This window comes from Natator depressus, chromosome 4 (genome assembly GCF_965152275.1).
Source record: "Natator depressus isolate rNatDep1 chromosome 4, rNatDep2.hap1, whole genome shotgun sequence".
Lineage (NCBI taxonomy): Eukaryota > Metazoa > Chordata > Testudines > Cheloniidae > Natator > Natator depressus.
In genome coordinates, this window is record NC_134237.1 from 2,742,194 (window position 1) to 2,756,681 (window position 14,488).

Below are 14,488 nucleotides of genomic sequence, written 5' to 3' on the forward strand. Positions count from 1 at the left end.
CCCCACTTCCCCCCCAACACACACACACACTCTCTGCCTACCAGAATAGGCGGGAGGGGAGAGCTTGGGGCTTCTGCCCTATGGTGGGGTGGTGGGGCTTGGGGCTTTTGCCCAGCAGGGGACGGGTTCTCAGGGCTTCAGTCCCACAGGGCATGGCTGACAGGGCTCGGGGCTTCAGCAGGCGTGAGGCTGAAGCCCTGACCCCCAGCAGGCGCCTCCTGTGTGGCTGAAGCCCTGGCAGGTGAGCCCCAACTCTCAAACTTCTGAAGATTGTCATATGTGGCTCAGAAAATTTGGCCACCCCTGTTGCATACAACTGAAAACAGGACCTTATAATGGGAAGCAACCTTAATAATGAGTGGTGCTAGCAGTCCTGCCTATAATAAAATGTCACACTTGTCACAGCATTGAGCAGCTACCACCATCTCCTGCTCAGAAGAGAGGCAGTGCAGGACCATGCTGTATGGACTTGGATGCAGAAGAGCTTGGTTCAGTTCCTGGCTTGGCCACAGTTTCCCTGTTGTGAGCTTAGGCATGTAATGTCATGTGCTCTGTGCCTCAGCTTACGCTCTGTAAAATGGGCACCGTGCCTTCTTGCCTCGTGGGGTGCGAGGAGGCCGGCTGCACTGATGGCTGGGAGGTGCTAGGGACTGTATAAGAACTTGGACAGCTGGCATCTCTCACAAAGGGAGTCACTGAATTTTGTGGGGTGGTGCACCAGGATGCCTCTACCCAAGCCAGCCTGGGGGGAAAGCTGAGCTCGGCAGCAAGGTCCCTGCTGGCTCCTTGCCCTATGGACTGCTCCCACAGGAGCCACCCCCCATTCCCATTGTACCATCCCCCCACCCACAGGTGCCACCATCCCCCCACTCCTATTGGAGCCAGCACCCCACCCCAACTGGTATCCCAGCCCCTCTACCCCACAGGAGCCACCTCCCCCACAGGTGCCCCACCTCCTCTCCTCACTCCCATGGGCACCACTGACCCTGCCCACATCCCCCGGGTGCGGGGGGGGGGGGTCGTCTCCGGGGGCGTGGTCAGTGGTGCAGGGTGGGCCGGGCGGGTTGTGACGCGAGGGGGCACGTGCCCTATAAGCGGGCGGCCCGCGGCGCCGGCCGCTGGGTGCGGAGATGGGGGTGCGGTGTCGCGTCGTGCGCGCGACAGCTCTGCTGCTGCTGTGCGGGGCGCTGGCAGGTACCGGCCGGCCGGGCGGGCGCGGGCGCGGGGGGGTTTGCTGTTGCCATGGTAACACTGCGCTCCTCTTTCCTCGCAGGGATTCTCCTGCCGCCGCCCGCGCGGGCCGCCGCCGCCGCCTGGGTGAGTGGGGCCGGGGCAGCCCGCGGCACCGCCCAACACCCCCGGGTCCCCAGCGCCCCGCACTGCCGCGCCGGGTCCCGCAGCACCCTGCCCCCCTCCCAGCGCCCCGCCCTGGCACCATCCCCCGGCGGGTGTCTGCGGGCAGCGGCAGGGGCCCGTGCCCATCCCCCCGGCACAGGGCAAGCCCCGGGTGTCCCCCCCCCTTTCCGTCCCAGGGAGCCCGGGCTGGGGAGCCAGCGCGTGGGGCCTTCCCCGGCTGCGGCGCGGGCAGCCCCTGGCCCGGCCCCGCGGGCCGCCAGCTGGCCCGGCCGGCTGGGGGTCTCGCCGCCTTGCGGGCTCTGTGCGGCGGCGTTTCCGTCGAGGCTGCCCTCCGCCCCGGCCGCCTGGGCCGGCGGGGGTTGTCTGGCTCCCCAGGCCCCTCAGCCGCCGCGCGTTGTAACCCTGGCGGAGACCAGGCCGGCAGCTGCGTCCTTCGCTGTAGTCAGTGCTCCGCGTCCCCCTCTTCCCACCGGAGCTTGACCCCCGCTAGCCACCTCAGGATGAAGATTTTACAGCGGGGTAGCTGATGCTTCAACTAGGGATATGTCTACACTAGTTACTGCGTGGTAGCCATGGCAGCGTAACCTGAAATGCAGACACGGCCTGCGCCTGCAGGGGGGTTTCCCGTTGGTGTAGGAAGACCATCTCCCTGGGCCACAGCCGCTAGGCTGCTGGAAACGTTCTCCACTGCCCTAGCTCTGCCCACAGCCGGGGTTAGGTCAGCACGGGATATGTAGCATGGGGCTTTCTCACATCCCTGGCCAACATAGCTGTGTTGACTAACAATTTAAGCGTAGGATTTTATAGCAAGATAACTAGCTCCAGATAGCTTATTCTCACTATAAAACCTCCTATTCTGGCCCTAAAATGTTATGCAAACGTGATTTTGAATGGATTCCATCTTACAGTACGCTGTTGATTTGTTAAGTGACCATGTCTTCACTGCTAAAAATGCTGTGAAAAGAAAAGGAGTACTTGTGGCACCTTAGAGACTAACCAATTTATTTGAGCATGAGCTTTCATGAGCTACAGCTCACTTCATCCGATGAAGTGAGCTGTAGCTCACGAAAGCTCATGCTCAGATAAATTGGTTAGTCTCTAAGGTGCCACAAGTACTCCTTTTCTTTTTGCGAATACAGACTAACACGGCTGTTACTCTGAAAAATGCTGTGGTGGCTTTTTTAATCTTTCAGGGTAACTGAAGTGCATGAATGATCCTGAGGTAAACACACAGTGAAGACAAAGCACTTCAGTTTTACCAGGAGGTAAATTTGTGGAGGCCAGCCTTACACACCCAACTTGGGTTGACCTCTGAGTTTATTTTGTGCAAAAACTAAAACCTTTTGTCTTCACTGTACTTCTATTTTGGGAGAGCTGCCGTGCGTTAGTTATCCCAAGGTTAAAAAACACTCCTTTTTTAGCAATGATGACTAAGGTCCCCTTGACTGTTAAGCAATATAAGTATTTAGCTAAGTAATGGTAGGGAGCAGTTAGTATGTGAAGCCTGAAGTGATACATTTCCACATAACTAGGAAAGTGATGCAATATCTCACAACTCCTCCACAAATTTTTATGAAATGTTGATTTTTATTTTGTATATAAGTACATTGGTATGCCATTGGAAGATGGCAGGATTTGTTAAATTGCTTAATCCAAAAAAAAATTCAATTAAATTGCTTAAAGGTTTCCAAAATGCTGTTTTGGAGTTGCTTATCCTAGACTGTTTCATAAGTTTGTTTCCTCTCTAGCCAAAATGCTACTTGTATGGTTTGCCTGGATGTCCAAAGAACTTTAACCCAGTTTGTGGGACTGATGGGCACACTTATCCAAATGAGTGTGCACTTTGCCTTTCAAACAGGTAATTGTGCAACTTGGACACATCCTATCTTTTTTTTGTCTGAAGTATGACAAACTTTTCACATAAAGTAGTGACTCTTTTTCATTTTCCAGGCTGCGTTACTGAAACAGACTTCAGCTCTCTCACACTTCTTAAACTGTATGTGTAGGAGTATTTCCTCAAATATTGATCTCCTATAGCACACTTTTTATGGTGTCACATGGAAATGATATAGTTTGGATTCTGTTAGCCACGGATGCTGCACACTCACTTATGTATCCTGCAAAACTAGTGGCTTGTGGGAATTTTATTCTGTTGTGCTACATAACTCCTGCTCACTGCTTGATAAGACCCAACACCCTACCAGCTCATCATAGAATCAGGGACCTATAGAACATGAAAGGTATCCCCCAAGAGGGAGTGGGATGAAGCTATCCCAGCCTCAGAGGTGCTTTTACTATAATCTTTTTTTGGGGCTCTAGACTTAAACCTTTCATAGTTTCTTATGCAGGGAAAATGGTTGAGTGACGAATGTTGAGGGCATAGATGACTCGTGCCTCCTGATACTGGAAGGGCACAATCTAAAGGGGAAGATGTGACTGCCCCACATGTCTCCTGTGCCCGGTGTCATCCTCGCCCTGAGCCCAGCCTGGAGCTCCTGTGCTCTCCCCACCCCACCGGAATTACCATTGGGGGGGGGGGCGGGGCTTTTTCCTTCTCCTGTTGTGCCTCTCTTCCCCCCACCCCCCTTCCCCCAGCATGTTCAGCTGCTCTTCCTGGCAGCCAGGCCTGGGTGGGGAGTGGGAGGGAGCCACTTCTCACAGCAGCTGAAGGTAGCCTGGGTCACTGACTCTGTGCAGCATGGTGGCTGCCTGAGAGAGAGCCCCTCTCCCCTCCCCACCCCCCCCGGCACGCTTCTGGCTCACTCAGCCCCTGTCCCTAGCAGCCAGGCCTGGGCAGGGAGTAGAGGGGGCCGGGCAGGCCACCACCTCAGCCAGGCTCTCTTGCAGGCAGCCGCTGCGACCCAGAGCAGCCCACGTGGAAAGCAGCTGGTCCCACCCTTTCTGCTCCCCACACAGGCCTGGCTGCCAGGGACAGGGGCTGAGCGTGCCAGGGGCAGGCCCAGTGAGAGAAGGACAAAGCACCTCTTCCTCCCCCCCCTCCCCTTGTGGGCCAAGCAGAAAACTTGGGGGGGGGGGAGGAGGAACATGACCATGCATTGCCTATGGTTGAGGGGGGAAATATTTTGTCCCACTTCATACCGTCTATACTGAAATCACAATGTGATTGCTGCTCGAGTAGTTAGCTTTGGTCCCAAAACAGTGAAGCTGCAGCAGGGCATACTTCAGCATGGACTCTACAAGGCCACCTGGAACACTGGATAACTACTTGCAGGCCTATCCCATGCTGAAGTGAGTGCTGACACAGCTTCACTAGTCTGGGACCTGAGCGAGCTAGATTAAAGCTAGCTCTGATATGTCTACTCAAGACATACTATCAATACAAGTCACGGTGGATAAAAATCCATGATTTAAAAAAAAAAACAAAACCCTCCCAATGATTAGTGATTTAAATCAAATCTACCCTGATACCAGTACTCATACAGTGAATATCTTAAAGGAAATTTGTTTCCCTTCTGTATTGTCTGCATGTTGTCTCAACTTTAATACTTAATGAAAATTTTCTCCTGTTTACCACTTAGTTCCAACGTAGTTCTAAATAGATGAAATTGAGATTCATAAATAGGTCACTGCACAGCACCCTATCTTGTAAGGGTACAGAGAAATCCAAAAGAAGTTTCTAAGCAAAGTCCTGATTACTTTCCCTGTGTCTATTAAGAAGTAATTTATGGTATCTAGTGATGTATACTGCTCATGTGTAATTTTTATATGGTTTTGTGTGTGCATTATGGGATTGACACTTCATATAAATGAAATGGTACCTTAAACCCTCATATTTGATGGCTTATGAAATGCTCAAAAATGTCTTTTGGACTGAAGATTCATGGGTATCAGCTTGAAAGTGGATTTTTTTTTAAGTTTCATTACAACCCATTTGGCAGTTTGCTTACTTGGCTGCTTTGTAGCACACTGATTGTTTGAATGACTTTGTTTTAAAACTTTTGACTTTGAAATCCTTATTCATCAGTATGTTTATTCATACTTCCCTTGTTTAGCTTTGAAAAAACAGTTATGGATATATGCAGTAGTCACTTAATTTCAGAAGAGTGCAGTGTCCAAATCTTCCCAGTTTCTCAGGAAGGAGAACAGTGGGAAGAGCTCTTACTTTCATACAGGAAGCTTGTATACCCTCTGACATGTTTGTTGCTTGACTTTTCGTCCATGTGAGCTCTGCTTATTGTGCTTTCTCCTGCACTAGTTACCTGCCAACCTCAACTTTGCTTAATTTAACTTAATGTCTGTATAGTAGTTTGTAAGTTGTTTACAGTGACTGGTATATCTTAAGTGGCTGAAATGACTTAGCAGATAGGTAAGTACATCCTATTTGAATAAGAAATAGGAGTTAGTAAGTTGCAACTAGAGATAGTATTCTGACTGCAATGAATGGCTGCTTTGCAGTTCTGTTGTATCATCTATCAGAAGATCTACAAAAGCTTTGCAAACAATACTTTTAAGCTGCAAGTACCCTTGTAAGATAAAGAGATTTGACAGAATGGGAAATTGACGCATGGAGATTGCTTGGCAAGCCCATTATTTTACAGGAAGTTTGCAACAGAACCAGGGATACATCCCAGATCTCTTTACACTCAGTGCTCTCTTTTAACCATAAAATCCAGGTTTGTGCTTTTTTTTTTTTTTTTTTTTAAACTGAGCAAGTTTGGGCCTGGTTTATTCTTAAATGGGTGCTCAGATGAGAGTTGTATGATGGCAGTGGCTAATCTTTCATTTTCTAAACTCTAGGGATCTTATTTTCATTTGCACTAAAGCCCCTTTACATTGGTGTGGTGCTGCAATAAGGCTTTTTTTAAACAGCCAGAGATGTCTAAAGTGACCTTAATGTAACTTAGAAGAAGTCCCTGTGTCTTTGGTTGGAACTTTTTGTTTATAGTATTCATAAACCGATACTAATGTTAGAAAAGTTGATCATCATTTCAGCTCAGTAAGTGGCTCTGTTACTTTCAGATAAAAAGATTTCTGATTCAGCCATTTGTAACATGAATTCCTCAAAAGTAAGGATGAGCATCTTCCATTTGACTGCTATGATGAGTAAAATAAATCTCGATGTTCTACAGATGGCTTGATTCTGTTGTGGTAGAGAGGCCATAATAGAAACTCCATCTTGTATTCACTATGGATCTTTGTATTTTTTAACCAATATGAATAGTTGAACAAATTATTTGTAAAAACTATAATCAACATTGTACTAAAGTGTGGTTATGGTCAGGAAAGTTACTATACAGAAACACCTATTCCTTGTATCTCACTTACACCTGTTTACTAACTAAAACAAGTTTTTACTCTTGTCAAAATGGAAGCTAGGGTCTGCTCTGCTTTTTCGACACAATTGCCAGTTCCAATTGTAAAACCTCATCACTTTAAGAGGTGGGAAAAAAAGTCCAGCTTCTAATTCTTCTCATTTTCAGTGCAGTCAGAAAAACTTGATTTGTAAACAAAGCAAATTTAATATCGTACCCCAAAACAAAACTCTGTTAGATCTTAACTTTGCATTCCCTGGTTTGCTCCCTTCAAAATGCTGAAGAGGGATACAAGTGTAAAAGAGGCAGGGGACGGGGAGAAACGACCTCCTAAAATGGGAATGCACTGTTCAGAAGATGTACCCCCGCCACCACCGTTCTCCAGTGGTTTTTTGGATGAGGCCAGGCAGTTTTGTAAGGTTTAAATTTGGTTCTTTTCACTCGATGCATCTGAAGAAGTGGGTTTTTACCCATGAAAGCTTATGCCCAAATAAATGGAGTACCTGTGGCACCTTAGAGACTAACCAATTTATTTGAGCATAAGCTTTCGTGAGCTACAGCTCACTTCATCAGATGCTGTAGCTCATGAAAGCTTATGCTCAAATAAATTGGTTAGTCTCTAAGGTGCCACAAGTACTCCTTTTCTTTTTGCAAATACAGACTAACACGGCTGCTACTCTGAAACCTGCCCAAATAAATGTTAGGTTTTTAAGGTGCCACTGGACTCCTCCCTGTTTTTGTGGATACAGACTAACATGGCTACCCCTCTGATACTTTGCAGGGAGTGTGAGCCTGTCCTACAAGATAATATTCTTGGATTACTGACATTTTGGCATTCATTTTAAGCTTTCTCTATCACAAGTTAAAACTCCTCAGGTTTATAAACTGTTACCAAGTCTTGCATGGATGACAGATTCAAAAATAAGGTGTTCTCTAATAAGTCATTTAAGCATGATGTATAAAACTTTATATTGTAGTTTTGCAGTAAGATTTGCTGAAAACATCACTGAATGTGATTCTACTTGTAAGATGTAGAAAGAAGCTGAAGACAATTCCACTGTGGAAAGTGTGTTTTGTTTGCCACTCTATTAGAATCTATCTTCTAATGTTTTTTTTTTTTTTTTTTTGTTCTGGTTACAGGGAAAATAGGAGGGATGTCAAAATTCGCTGGAAGGGATACTGCTAATACGGTAGTATTAAACTTGAACATGGAACAGAGGAAAGCCAGATTGAAGAGGAAACAGTGTCTTAAATTTGCTGTCTGTGTGTAGTTTAGTCTGATTAAATAAAATGCCTATTTTGCTCTTATACCACTTTTGAATAGACATAGTACCATTATTTTATTAAAGTAGTAGTCAAGTTTATGAATGTACCTGTAAGATTCATTTATATTCTCATAGTCTATATTTCCTTTTTCTTTGGAAGATACTACACTATTGAAGATTTCTGAATCTAATTTGATTTTATTATCTATGTAGAATTTGTCTGAGATGGCATGGTTACTTCATAGAGCAGCTGAGGCAGCTTGGTATGTGGGGATCTTGCAGGTTATACTACACCATTGCTGCACCATCCATGTGTCTAACCTCCCTAGGTGTGGCATAATTTTACTTAGAAGACCAAATTTCTAAGCGTGCTGTATGTTCCACATCGTCCCCTACCAATGCAAAGTCACTGGTATGAAGTTTTTTTATTTTATTTTTTAATTAAAAAGCCAGGATAACTTGTTCTAGTTACAAACAACTTTTACCTCCCCTGAGATCTTGGCTGGCTGCTATAGGCAGGGGACTGTCTTTTCCACACTGAATTTGCAATACAGATTCTTCTTGGTGGTGTGTGGGCCCTAGCGGGAATACAGCTTACCTGCTGCCCACAATGCTTAAACTTGTTTTGTAACCATTTGATTCTGTTGTTGAAAGCCACAGCTTTTAATTGTCAATAAGTTTTATACCACACCTATTTTTAGCTTTTATCAGTCTACACACTGCAAACTACTTATGCACGCTTTTCACTTTGATGTATGACTCCATCTTACTTTGAATAAAATATCTTGTTATTTCTGCATTAGTCAGTAGCAAAAGCAAAGTGCCAGCTTAACATTCCCCACATTCAATTCTTACTATTATCAAATAAGAACTTCAGCTTAATGCATTTCCACCTTAGTGATGTCTTATGATACTGATGTTAAAATATTATAACTTTAGCCCCAGAGGGGAACATATTACAGTCTAAGCCCCTGATGCTGTATCAGGAACTGCTAGCATAGAGCATCATTGGGGTGTCCATTCACTTTAATGAGACTCTTCCTGGGCTCAGGAAGATGATAGCCAATTCCAGTGCAGAGTCTAGGCATAAACTAGTAAGTTAGCTGTTTCAGAATGTTACTTGGTTGCACAGAAGGATTAAAAGTGTTTTTTGTTTTTTTTTAGTTAGATGTTGTCTTACCAAGATTTCTACTGTTAAACTGTAACATTAGTTATATAGGATGATTATTAAATAGTTTCATACCCTAGAAGTGGGAACCTTGTTAATGAATAAGGAACAAAAATTCAGACCAATGAAAATAAGTTCTTCGAATATGTGTCAGTGTGGCTTCCACTCTAAGTTGACCTGAGCCCCATGTATCCAAGCTCAGAAGCTTTTGAATAGCAGTGTCCTGAATGTTCTAGTTCCACCCACGCCACCCAAAAGCACAAAGAACAGAGCAGCTGCAACCATCCCTTCGTTCCCTCTTACCACTGATGGCAGCTAAACAGAACAAGTGGAGTCCTTGCATTACCCTTAACCCAATCTACTTCTAGAGTATTAGTTAGGGGTAATTCCCCTCAAAATATTAGCCTCTTTTATTATGTTGTTCTGGTCATACCAAGAAAACCGAACAATCTAAACTAAATTTGTCCCTTGGCACCTCTATCCTCCTTGCTGGGGTGTTTGCTCCATATAGGTGGATAAAGAGTTACGTGTCTGAGAGCTGAGTTAGCTCACCTGACTGCACCTAGTGTGTCAGGCTTGATTTGCTGTTAGACCCAACTGGAGAGGAGCTGGGTCACTTTCATAAAATAAGGATAGGGAAGATTTTTCATAAAAATAGGGAAGATGCAGGAGAGAGGAGGTAGGGAGTTCCCTCTCTGGGAAGAGCCTGGGGAAGGCAGACAGAAGGAGGTCACAGGGACAGAATCAATCCCTGTGATGGGCCCTGGAAAGAAGCCATGGTGAAGGGCCAGCATTCCAGCAGAGAATGGAGCTGTGAGGACCTAGGGAGAAGCCCAAGGCTTGGGACCCAGAGCAGAGGCTGTGTTATGCTCAGACTGTAGCGAAGCAGAACAAGGGGCTCGGAGGTAAGAAGCAGCACAGGGAAACAGCAATGTGTATGAAGGAGCAGACATAGCTATTTCATACAGGGTCCCTAGTCCAGAACTCGGAGCAGAGGTGTGCCTGGATTCTCCTACCAGCACTGAGAAAGGGGCATAGAAGCCCAGTGTAAGAATTATGGAGCCCAGAGCAGGGCAGAGGACTAAATCTTATGGGGAGGATGAGGAATAGTCCAAGAGGGGTCAGAGGATCTTTTTCATCAGGGCATTTTTTGACTCTTGTACTTTTACGTCTCCAACCTGGTCTCTCTAATATCTCTTATTGGACCAACTGCAGTTGGTGAGAGAGGCAAGCTTTTGAGCTTACTCTTCACGTCTGGGAAAACTTTTGTACATTTATTACTATGGATGAGCTGGGACTAAAATGTGACCTGGCCAGAGGGCCAAGTCCTGAGATGAGGTGGATCATCACAGGACGAGAGTGACTAGCGGCGGGGGTGCTACAGAGGAAAGAATGGCTATGCCAGCAGTTGGGGTGGGGTACCAACAGTGAGTCTACTAAAACCATGACAGAGTTGAAGCCCTCTGGCTTAAACCTCTGTCCTATGCCAGTTTAATTCCACCCCTTTATGGCCACAGCTGCTGTCTGTCTTGTCTTGATAAGAGCCATGTGTCAGTGGTTTTGAGTAAGAACAACTCCAGGGACACCCATTTGAAGCTATATTGCCTCAAACAGTGTGAGGTGAACTTCAGACCCTCAAGAGGAAGCATCAGCTTCCAAGGCAGATCTACCCTCTTCTGCTCCTCCAAATTTGAGGCACCTCACTGCCACCTGCCCTTCACATGAAGCAGTTTTGCAAGAGGGTGGTCAGGGAAAGTGTGGGACCATTACTGAATGTGGGAGGCAACATAGTGCCAGATGATGTGGAAAAAGCTGAAGTACTCAATGCTTTTTTTGCCTCGGTCTTCACAGATAAGGTCAGCTCCCAGACTGCTGCACTGGGCAACACAGTATGGAGAGGAGGTGAGCAGCTCTCAGTGGTGAAAGAACAGGTTAAGGACTATTTAGAAAAGCTGGACATGTACAAGTCCATGGATCCAGATCTAATGCATCCGAGGATGCTGCGAGAGTTGGCTGATGTGCTTGCAGAGCCATTGGCCATTATCTTTGAAAATTCATAGTGATTAGGGGAGGTCCCGGATGATTGGAAAAAGGCAAATATAGTGCCCATATTTAAAAAAGGAAAGAAAAAGAACCCAGGGAACTACAGACCGGTCAGCCTCACTTCAGTCCCTGGCAAAATCATGGAGCGTGTCCTCAAGAAATCCATTTTGAAGCACTTGGAGGAGAGGAAGGTGATCAGGAACAGTCAACATGGATTCACCAAGGGCAGGTCATGCCTGACCAACTTTCTATGATGAGATAACTGGCTCTGTGGATATGGGGAAAGCGGTGGATGTGATATATCTTGACTTTAGCAAAGCTTTCGATAGGATCTCCCACAGTATTCTTGCCAGCAAGTTAAAAAAGTATGGATTGGATGAATGGACTATAAGGTGGATGGAAAGCTGGCTAGATTGTCAGGTTCAACAGATAGTGATCAACGGCTCGATGTCTAGTTGGCAGCTGGTATCAAGCAGAGTGCCCCAGGGGTCGGTCCTGGGACCAGTTTTGTTCAACATCTTCATTAATGATCTGGATGATGGGATGGATTGCACCCTCAGCAAGTTCGCAGATGACACTAAGCTGTGGGGAGAGGTAGATACTCTGGAGAATAGGGCTAGGGTGCAGAGTGACCTAGACAAATTGGAGGATTGGGCCAAAAGAAATCTGATGAGGTTCAACAAGGACAAGTGCAGAGTCCTGCACTTAGGACAGAAGAATCCCAGGCACCGCTACAGGCTGGGGACCGACTGGCTAAGCAGCAGTTCTGCGGAAAAGGACCTGGGGATTACAGTGGATGAGAGGCTGGATATGGGTCAGCAGAGTGTAGCTCTGAAATACGTTAGTAAACTTACGACTGTTTCACTATTATCTAAGGAGAAGCTTTAAGACCTAGTGAATAAGGACAAGAAGTGGAAACAACTGTTTATGTGTAAAACAAACGGTATAGCACACTTCTTAGAGTCAAAACCTAACAGGCTAAAATCCTTGTCTAAAGCAGCTTCTCACCTTTCTAACACTTCCTTGCACTGTCACGAACACCCCTGGCTGGGATCCACTGCTCATGGATACAAAAACTGCTGTCCTTTTTGTTCCCAGTGATGGATAAAGGGGAGTCCATTTGCCTTCCTCTTACAGTCCAGTAAACCCGTTGAAATGAACCCCCAACCTAAGACTTTTCTCCCCTAGTACTTGTTCTCCAGTGTATTCACATCTCCTGTCAACCTGTTTTCCTGCTGACTTCACATGCAAATAGGGTGTCCATTGTGTTGGCTTTACAATGCTTAATTTACATCTGAGATAGCAATAGAGGCATAGACATGCTTTGGCTGGCAGAAAACTTGGCTTGTCCACGCTGCCTTGTTACAGATTGTATACATATTGCAATTGTTTTGCACAATTTCTTATATAGTGTCAATAAATACATTGTACAATGATATTAATGAGCAGCATGTCATTGGCTTTCATTTGATACCTTACAAGACACTTTGTGGATAAGCACTATGAAAGCAGTGTATTGGGTGAGTGAGTTTGTCAGGCCTGATACGCGTTGCTGACACAGAATAGCAAACCCTTTGCTAGCTAGCACCAATGTGCCTCTGTATCATGTGCCCCCTGCTAAGTCTCTGCCAGCCAGTTTGTGTTCCCAGGGTCAGTATCACCTAAAAATCCTTGGTATTGTCAGGCAAAGATCTGGCACAGAAGACTGCCTCAGTACCGACCACCAGTGCAGCACCAAAGACCAGTACCACCTGCTCCCTGAATCAGTGGACATCCCAGACCAGGGACAGGCATGATTATGGGTACAGGTCCTCCTCTTCCCATAAGGAGAGGCCCAAACCTTGACCATCTGGGAAACAAGTCACTAAGCCTGCTCACCTAACTGGCAAGTGAGTCTGGCTCAGTCTCTGACTTGGCCCTGGGCAAGCACAAGCCTGAGGTAGTGCCTGTGCCTGAAAATGCTCACAAATGGCAGATGCCAACATCAGTACTGGCATCAGCATCAACCCCTGTGCTGGCACCTGCTGGTTCTGTAACCACGTCTGCAGCACTGCCATAGGCACTGCGTCTCTACGCTCGGCACTGCTGTGTGTTCTCGCATTTTTGGTACTAACGTAGCTTCAAAAGTCGGCACCCCCTCTCTGTGGCTACTCCTCATCTCCATCACCAGGACACACCTTTTCTCCTCCATCCAGCAGGGACCCTTCCTCTCTCAGCTCTTACAGGTCAGGCGAACGTCTCTCTCATGTGCTACAGACCAGAGCTCTCATTTTAGAGCTCCAGTGCATTCATCTCCAGCATGGCAATGGCCTGCTTAGCTCTATCCAAATCAGCCTTTCCTTCAGCCAACCTCTTAAATGACCTGTTTCCTTTCCCAACCCCATTCCTCTCCAGGAGATAAAATCCACACCTCACCCATTTCAAAGGCCTTGTTATATTACCGAGAGAGGGAGTTTTGTTCTGTCTTTTTATTGCCATCCTGGGCGCTTCTAAGGGTCAAGCCATCTTGTCCCAGAGAATATCAAAAAGGGCTATGTAGGGTATACGGTTTGCTATCAAATGGCAGATATACCTCTCCCTCCACATACTAAAGCTGAAGCAGCATCCCAATATTTGGAATTTGCAAGGTAGCTACGTGGAGTAATTCCCTTATTTCCTCTAAGCAATGGGCCCTTGATCTGGCCGCATGAGCAGATGCCAAGCTTGGTAGGTCAGCATTACAATCGTTTAGTTAGTGACAGTCAGGAGGGACTTCTCAATCCCACGTTCCAGACGGGCTCTGCTTGTCAGTCTCCTAGAGTTGGAACCACACAGCTGCAGAATTGAACAGGGACACCCCCAGAAATTTTTCACCTAGTACGCACAATGCATGATGCCTCCGGGTTCCAGCCCAAAGTTTCTTCTCCAACAAAATCCTGTCCAGAGCAAGGAAACAAAACAGAATCACACACCGAGACCCATCACTGGGGCCTAGGCAGAGCCTGTCATGTCTGCCTCTGCTCGCCCTTCAGGGCGCCCCACTGCCCCTCTCCCAGCCGGGTCCCTCACTCAGACTCTCACCGCAGCACCTCGTCCTTGAAGTAGGTCTTGGGGCTGACACTTAGCAAATCCTTTTGGTAGAGTGGAGGGGACACAGGCTGCTGGAAGTGCAGCAATGCCATCCAGACCCCCAGGTGAGCCCTTGTGCAGGATCCAGCCCCATGGCAGGGGCAAGGAGAAGCAGCCCTGGCTACCTCCCTGCCAGCTCAGGTTTGGCCCCGGGTCCTTCCGTCATGATGTGGGGGCAGCAGGGCCAGGACTGAATGAGCAGCATTGTGATCTGGTGCATAGGGGTTGCAGTGCTGCTCAGGTTTGGGCCCATGACCCCTCTGTCAGAACTGGGG

At 47.0% G+C, this 14,488-nt stretch overlaps 1 protein-coding gene across 1 annotated transcript; it reads left to right on the forward strand.

The window, feature by feature from the left end:
* Window positions 1-1,062: 1,062 nt before the first annotated feature.
* Window positions 1,063-14,269, forward strand: SPINK2 (serine peptidase inhibitor Kazal type 2). The gene is made up of 4 exons (XM_074950258.1): window positions 1,063-1,194; window positions 1,274-1,317; window positions 3,105-3,214; window positions 7,770-14,269. Exons 1-4 carry the CDS (start codon window positions 1,131-1,133, stop codon window positions 7,813-7,815), a joined length of 264 nt encoding a protein of 87 aa, XP_074806359.1. The 5' UTR covers window positions 1,063-1,130; the 3' UTR covers window positions 7,816-14,269.
* Window positions 14,270-14,488: the final 219 nt, after the last annotated feature.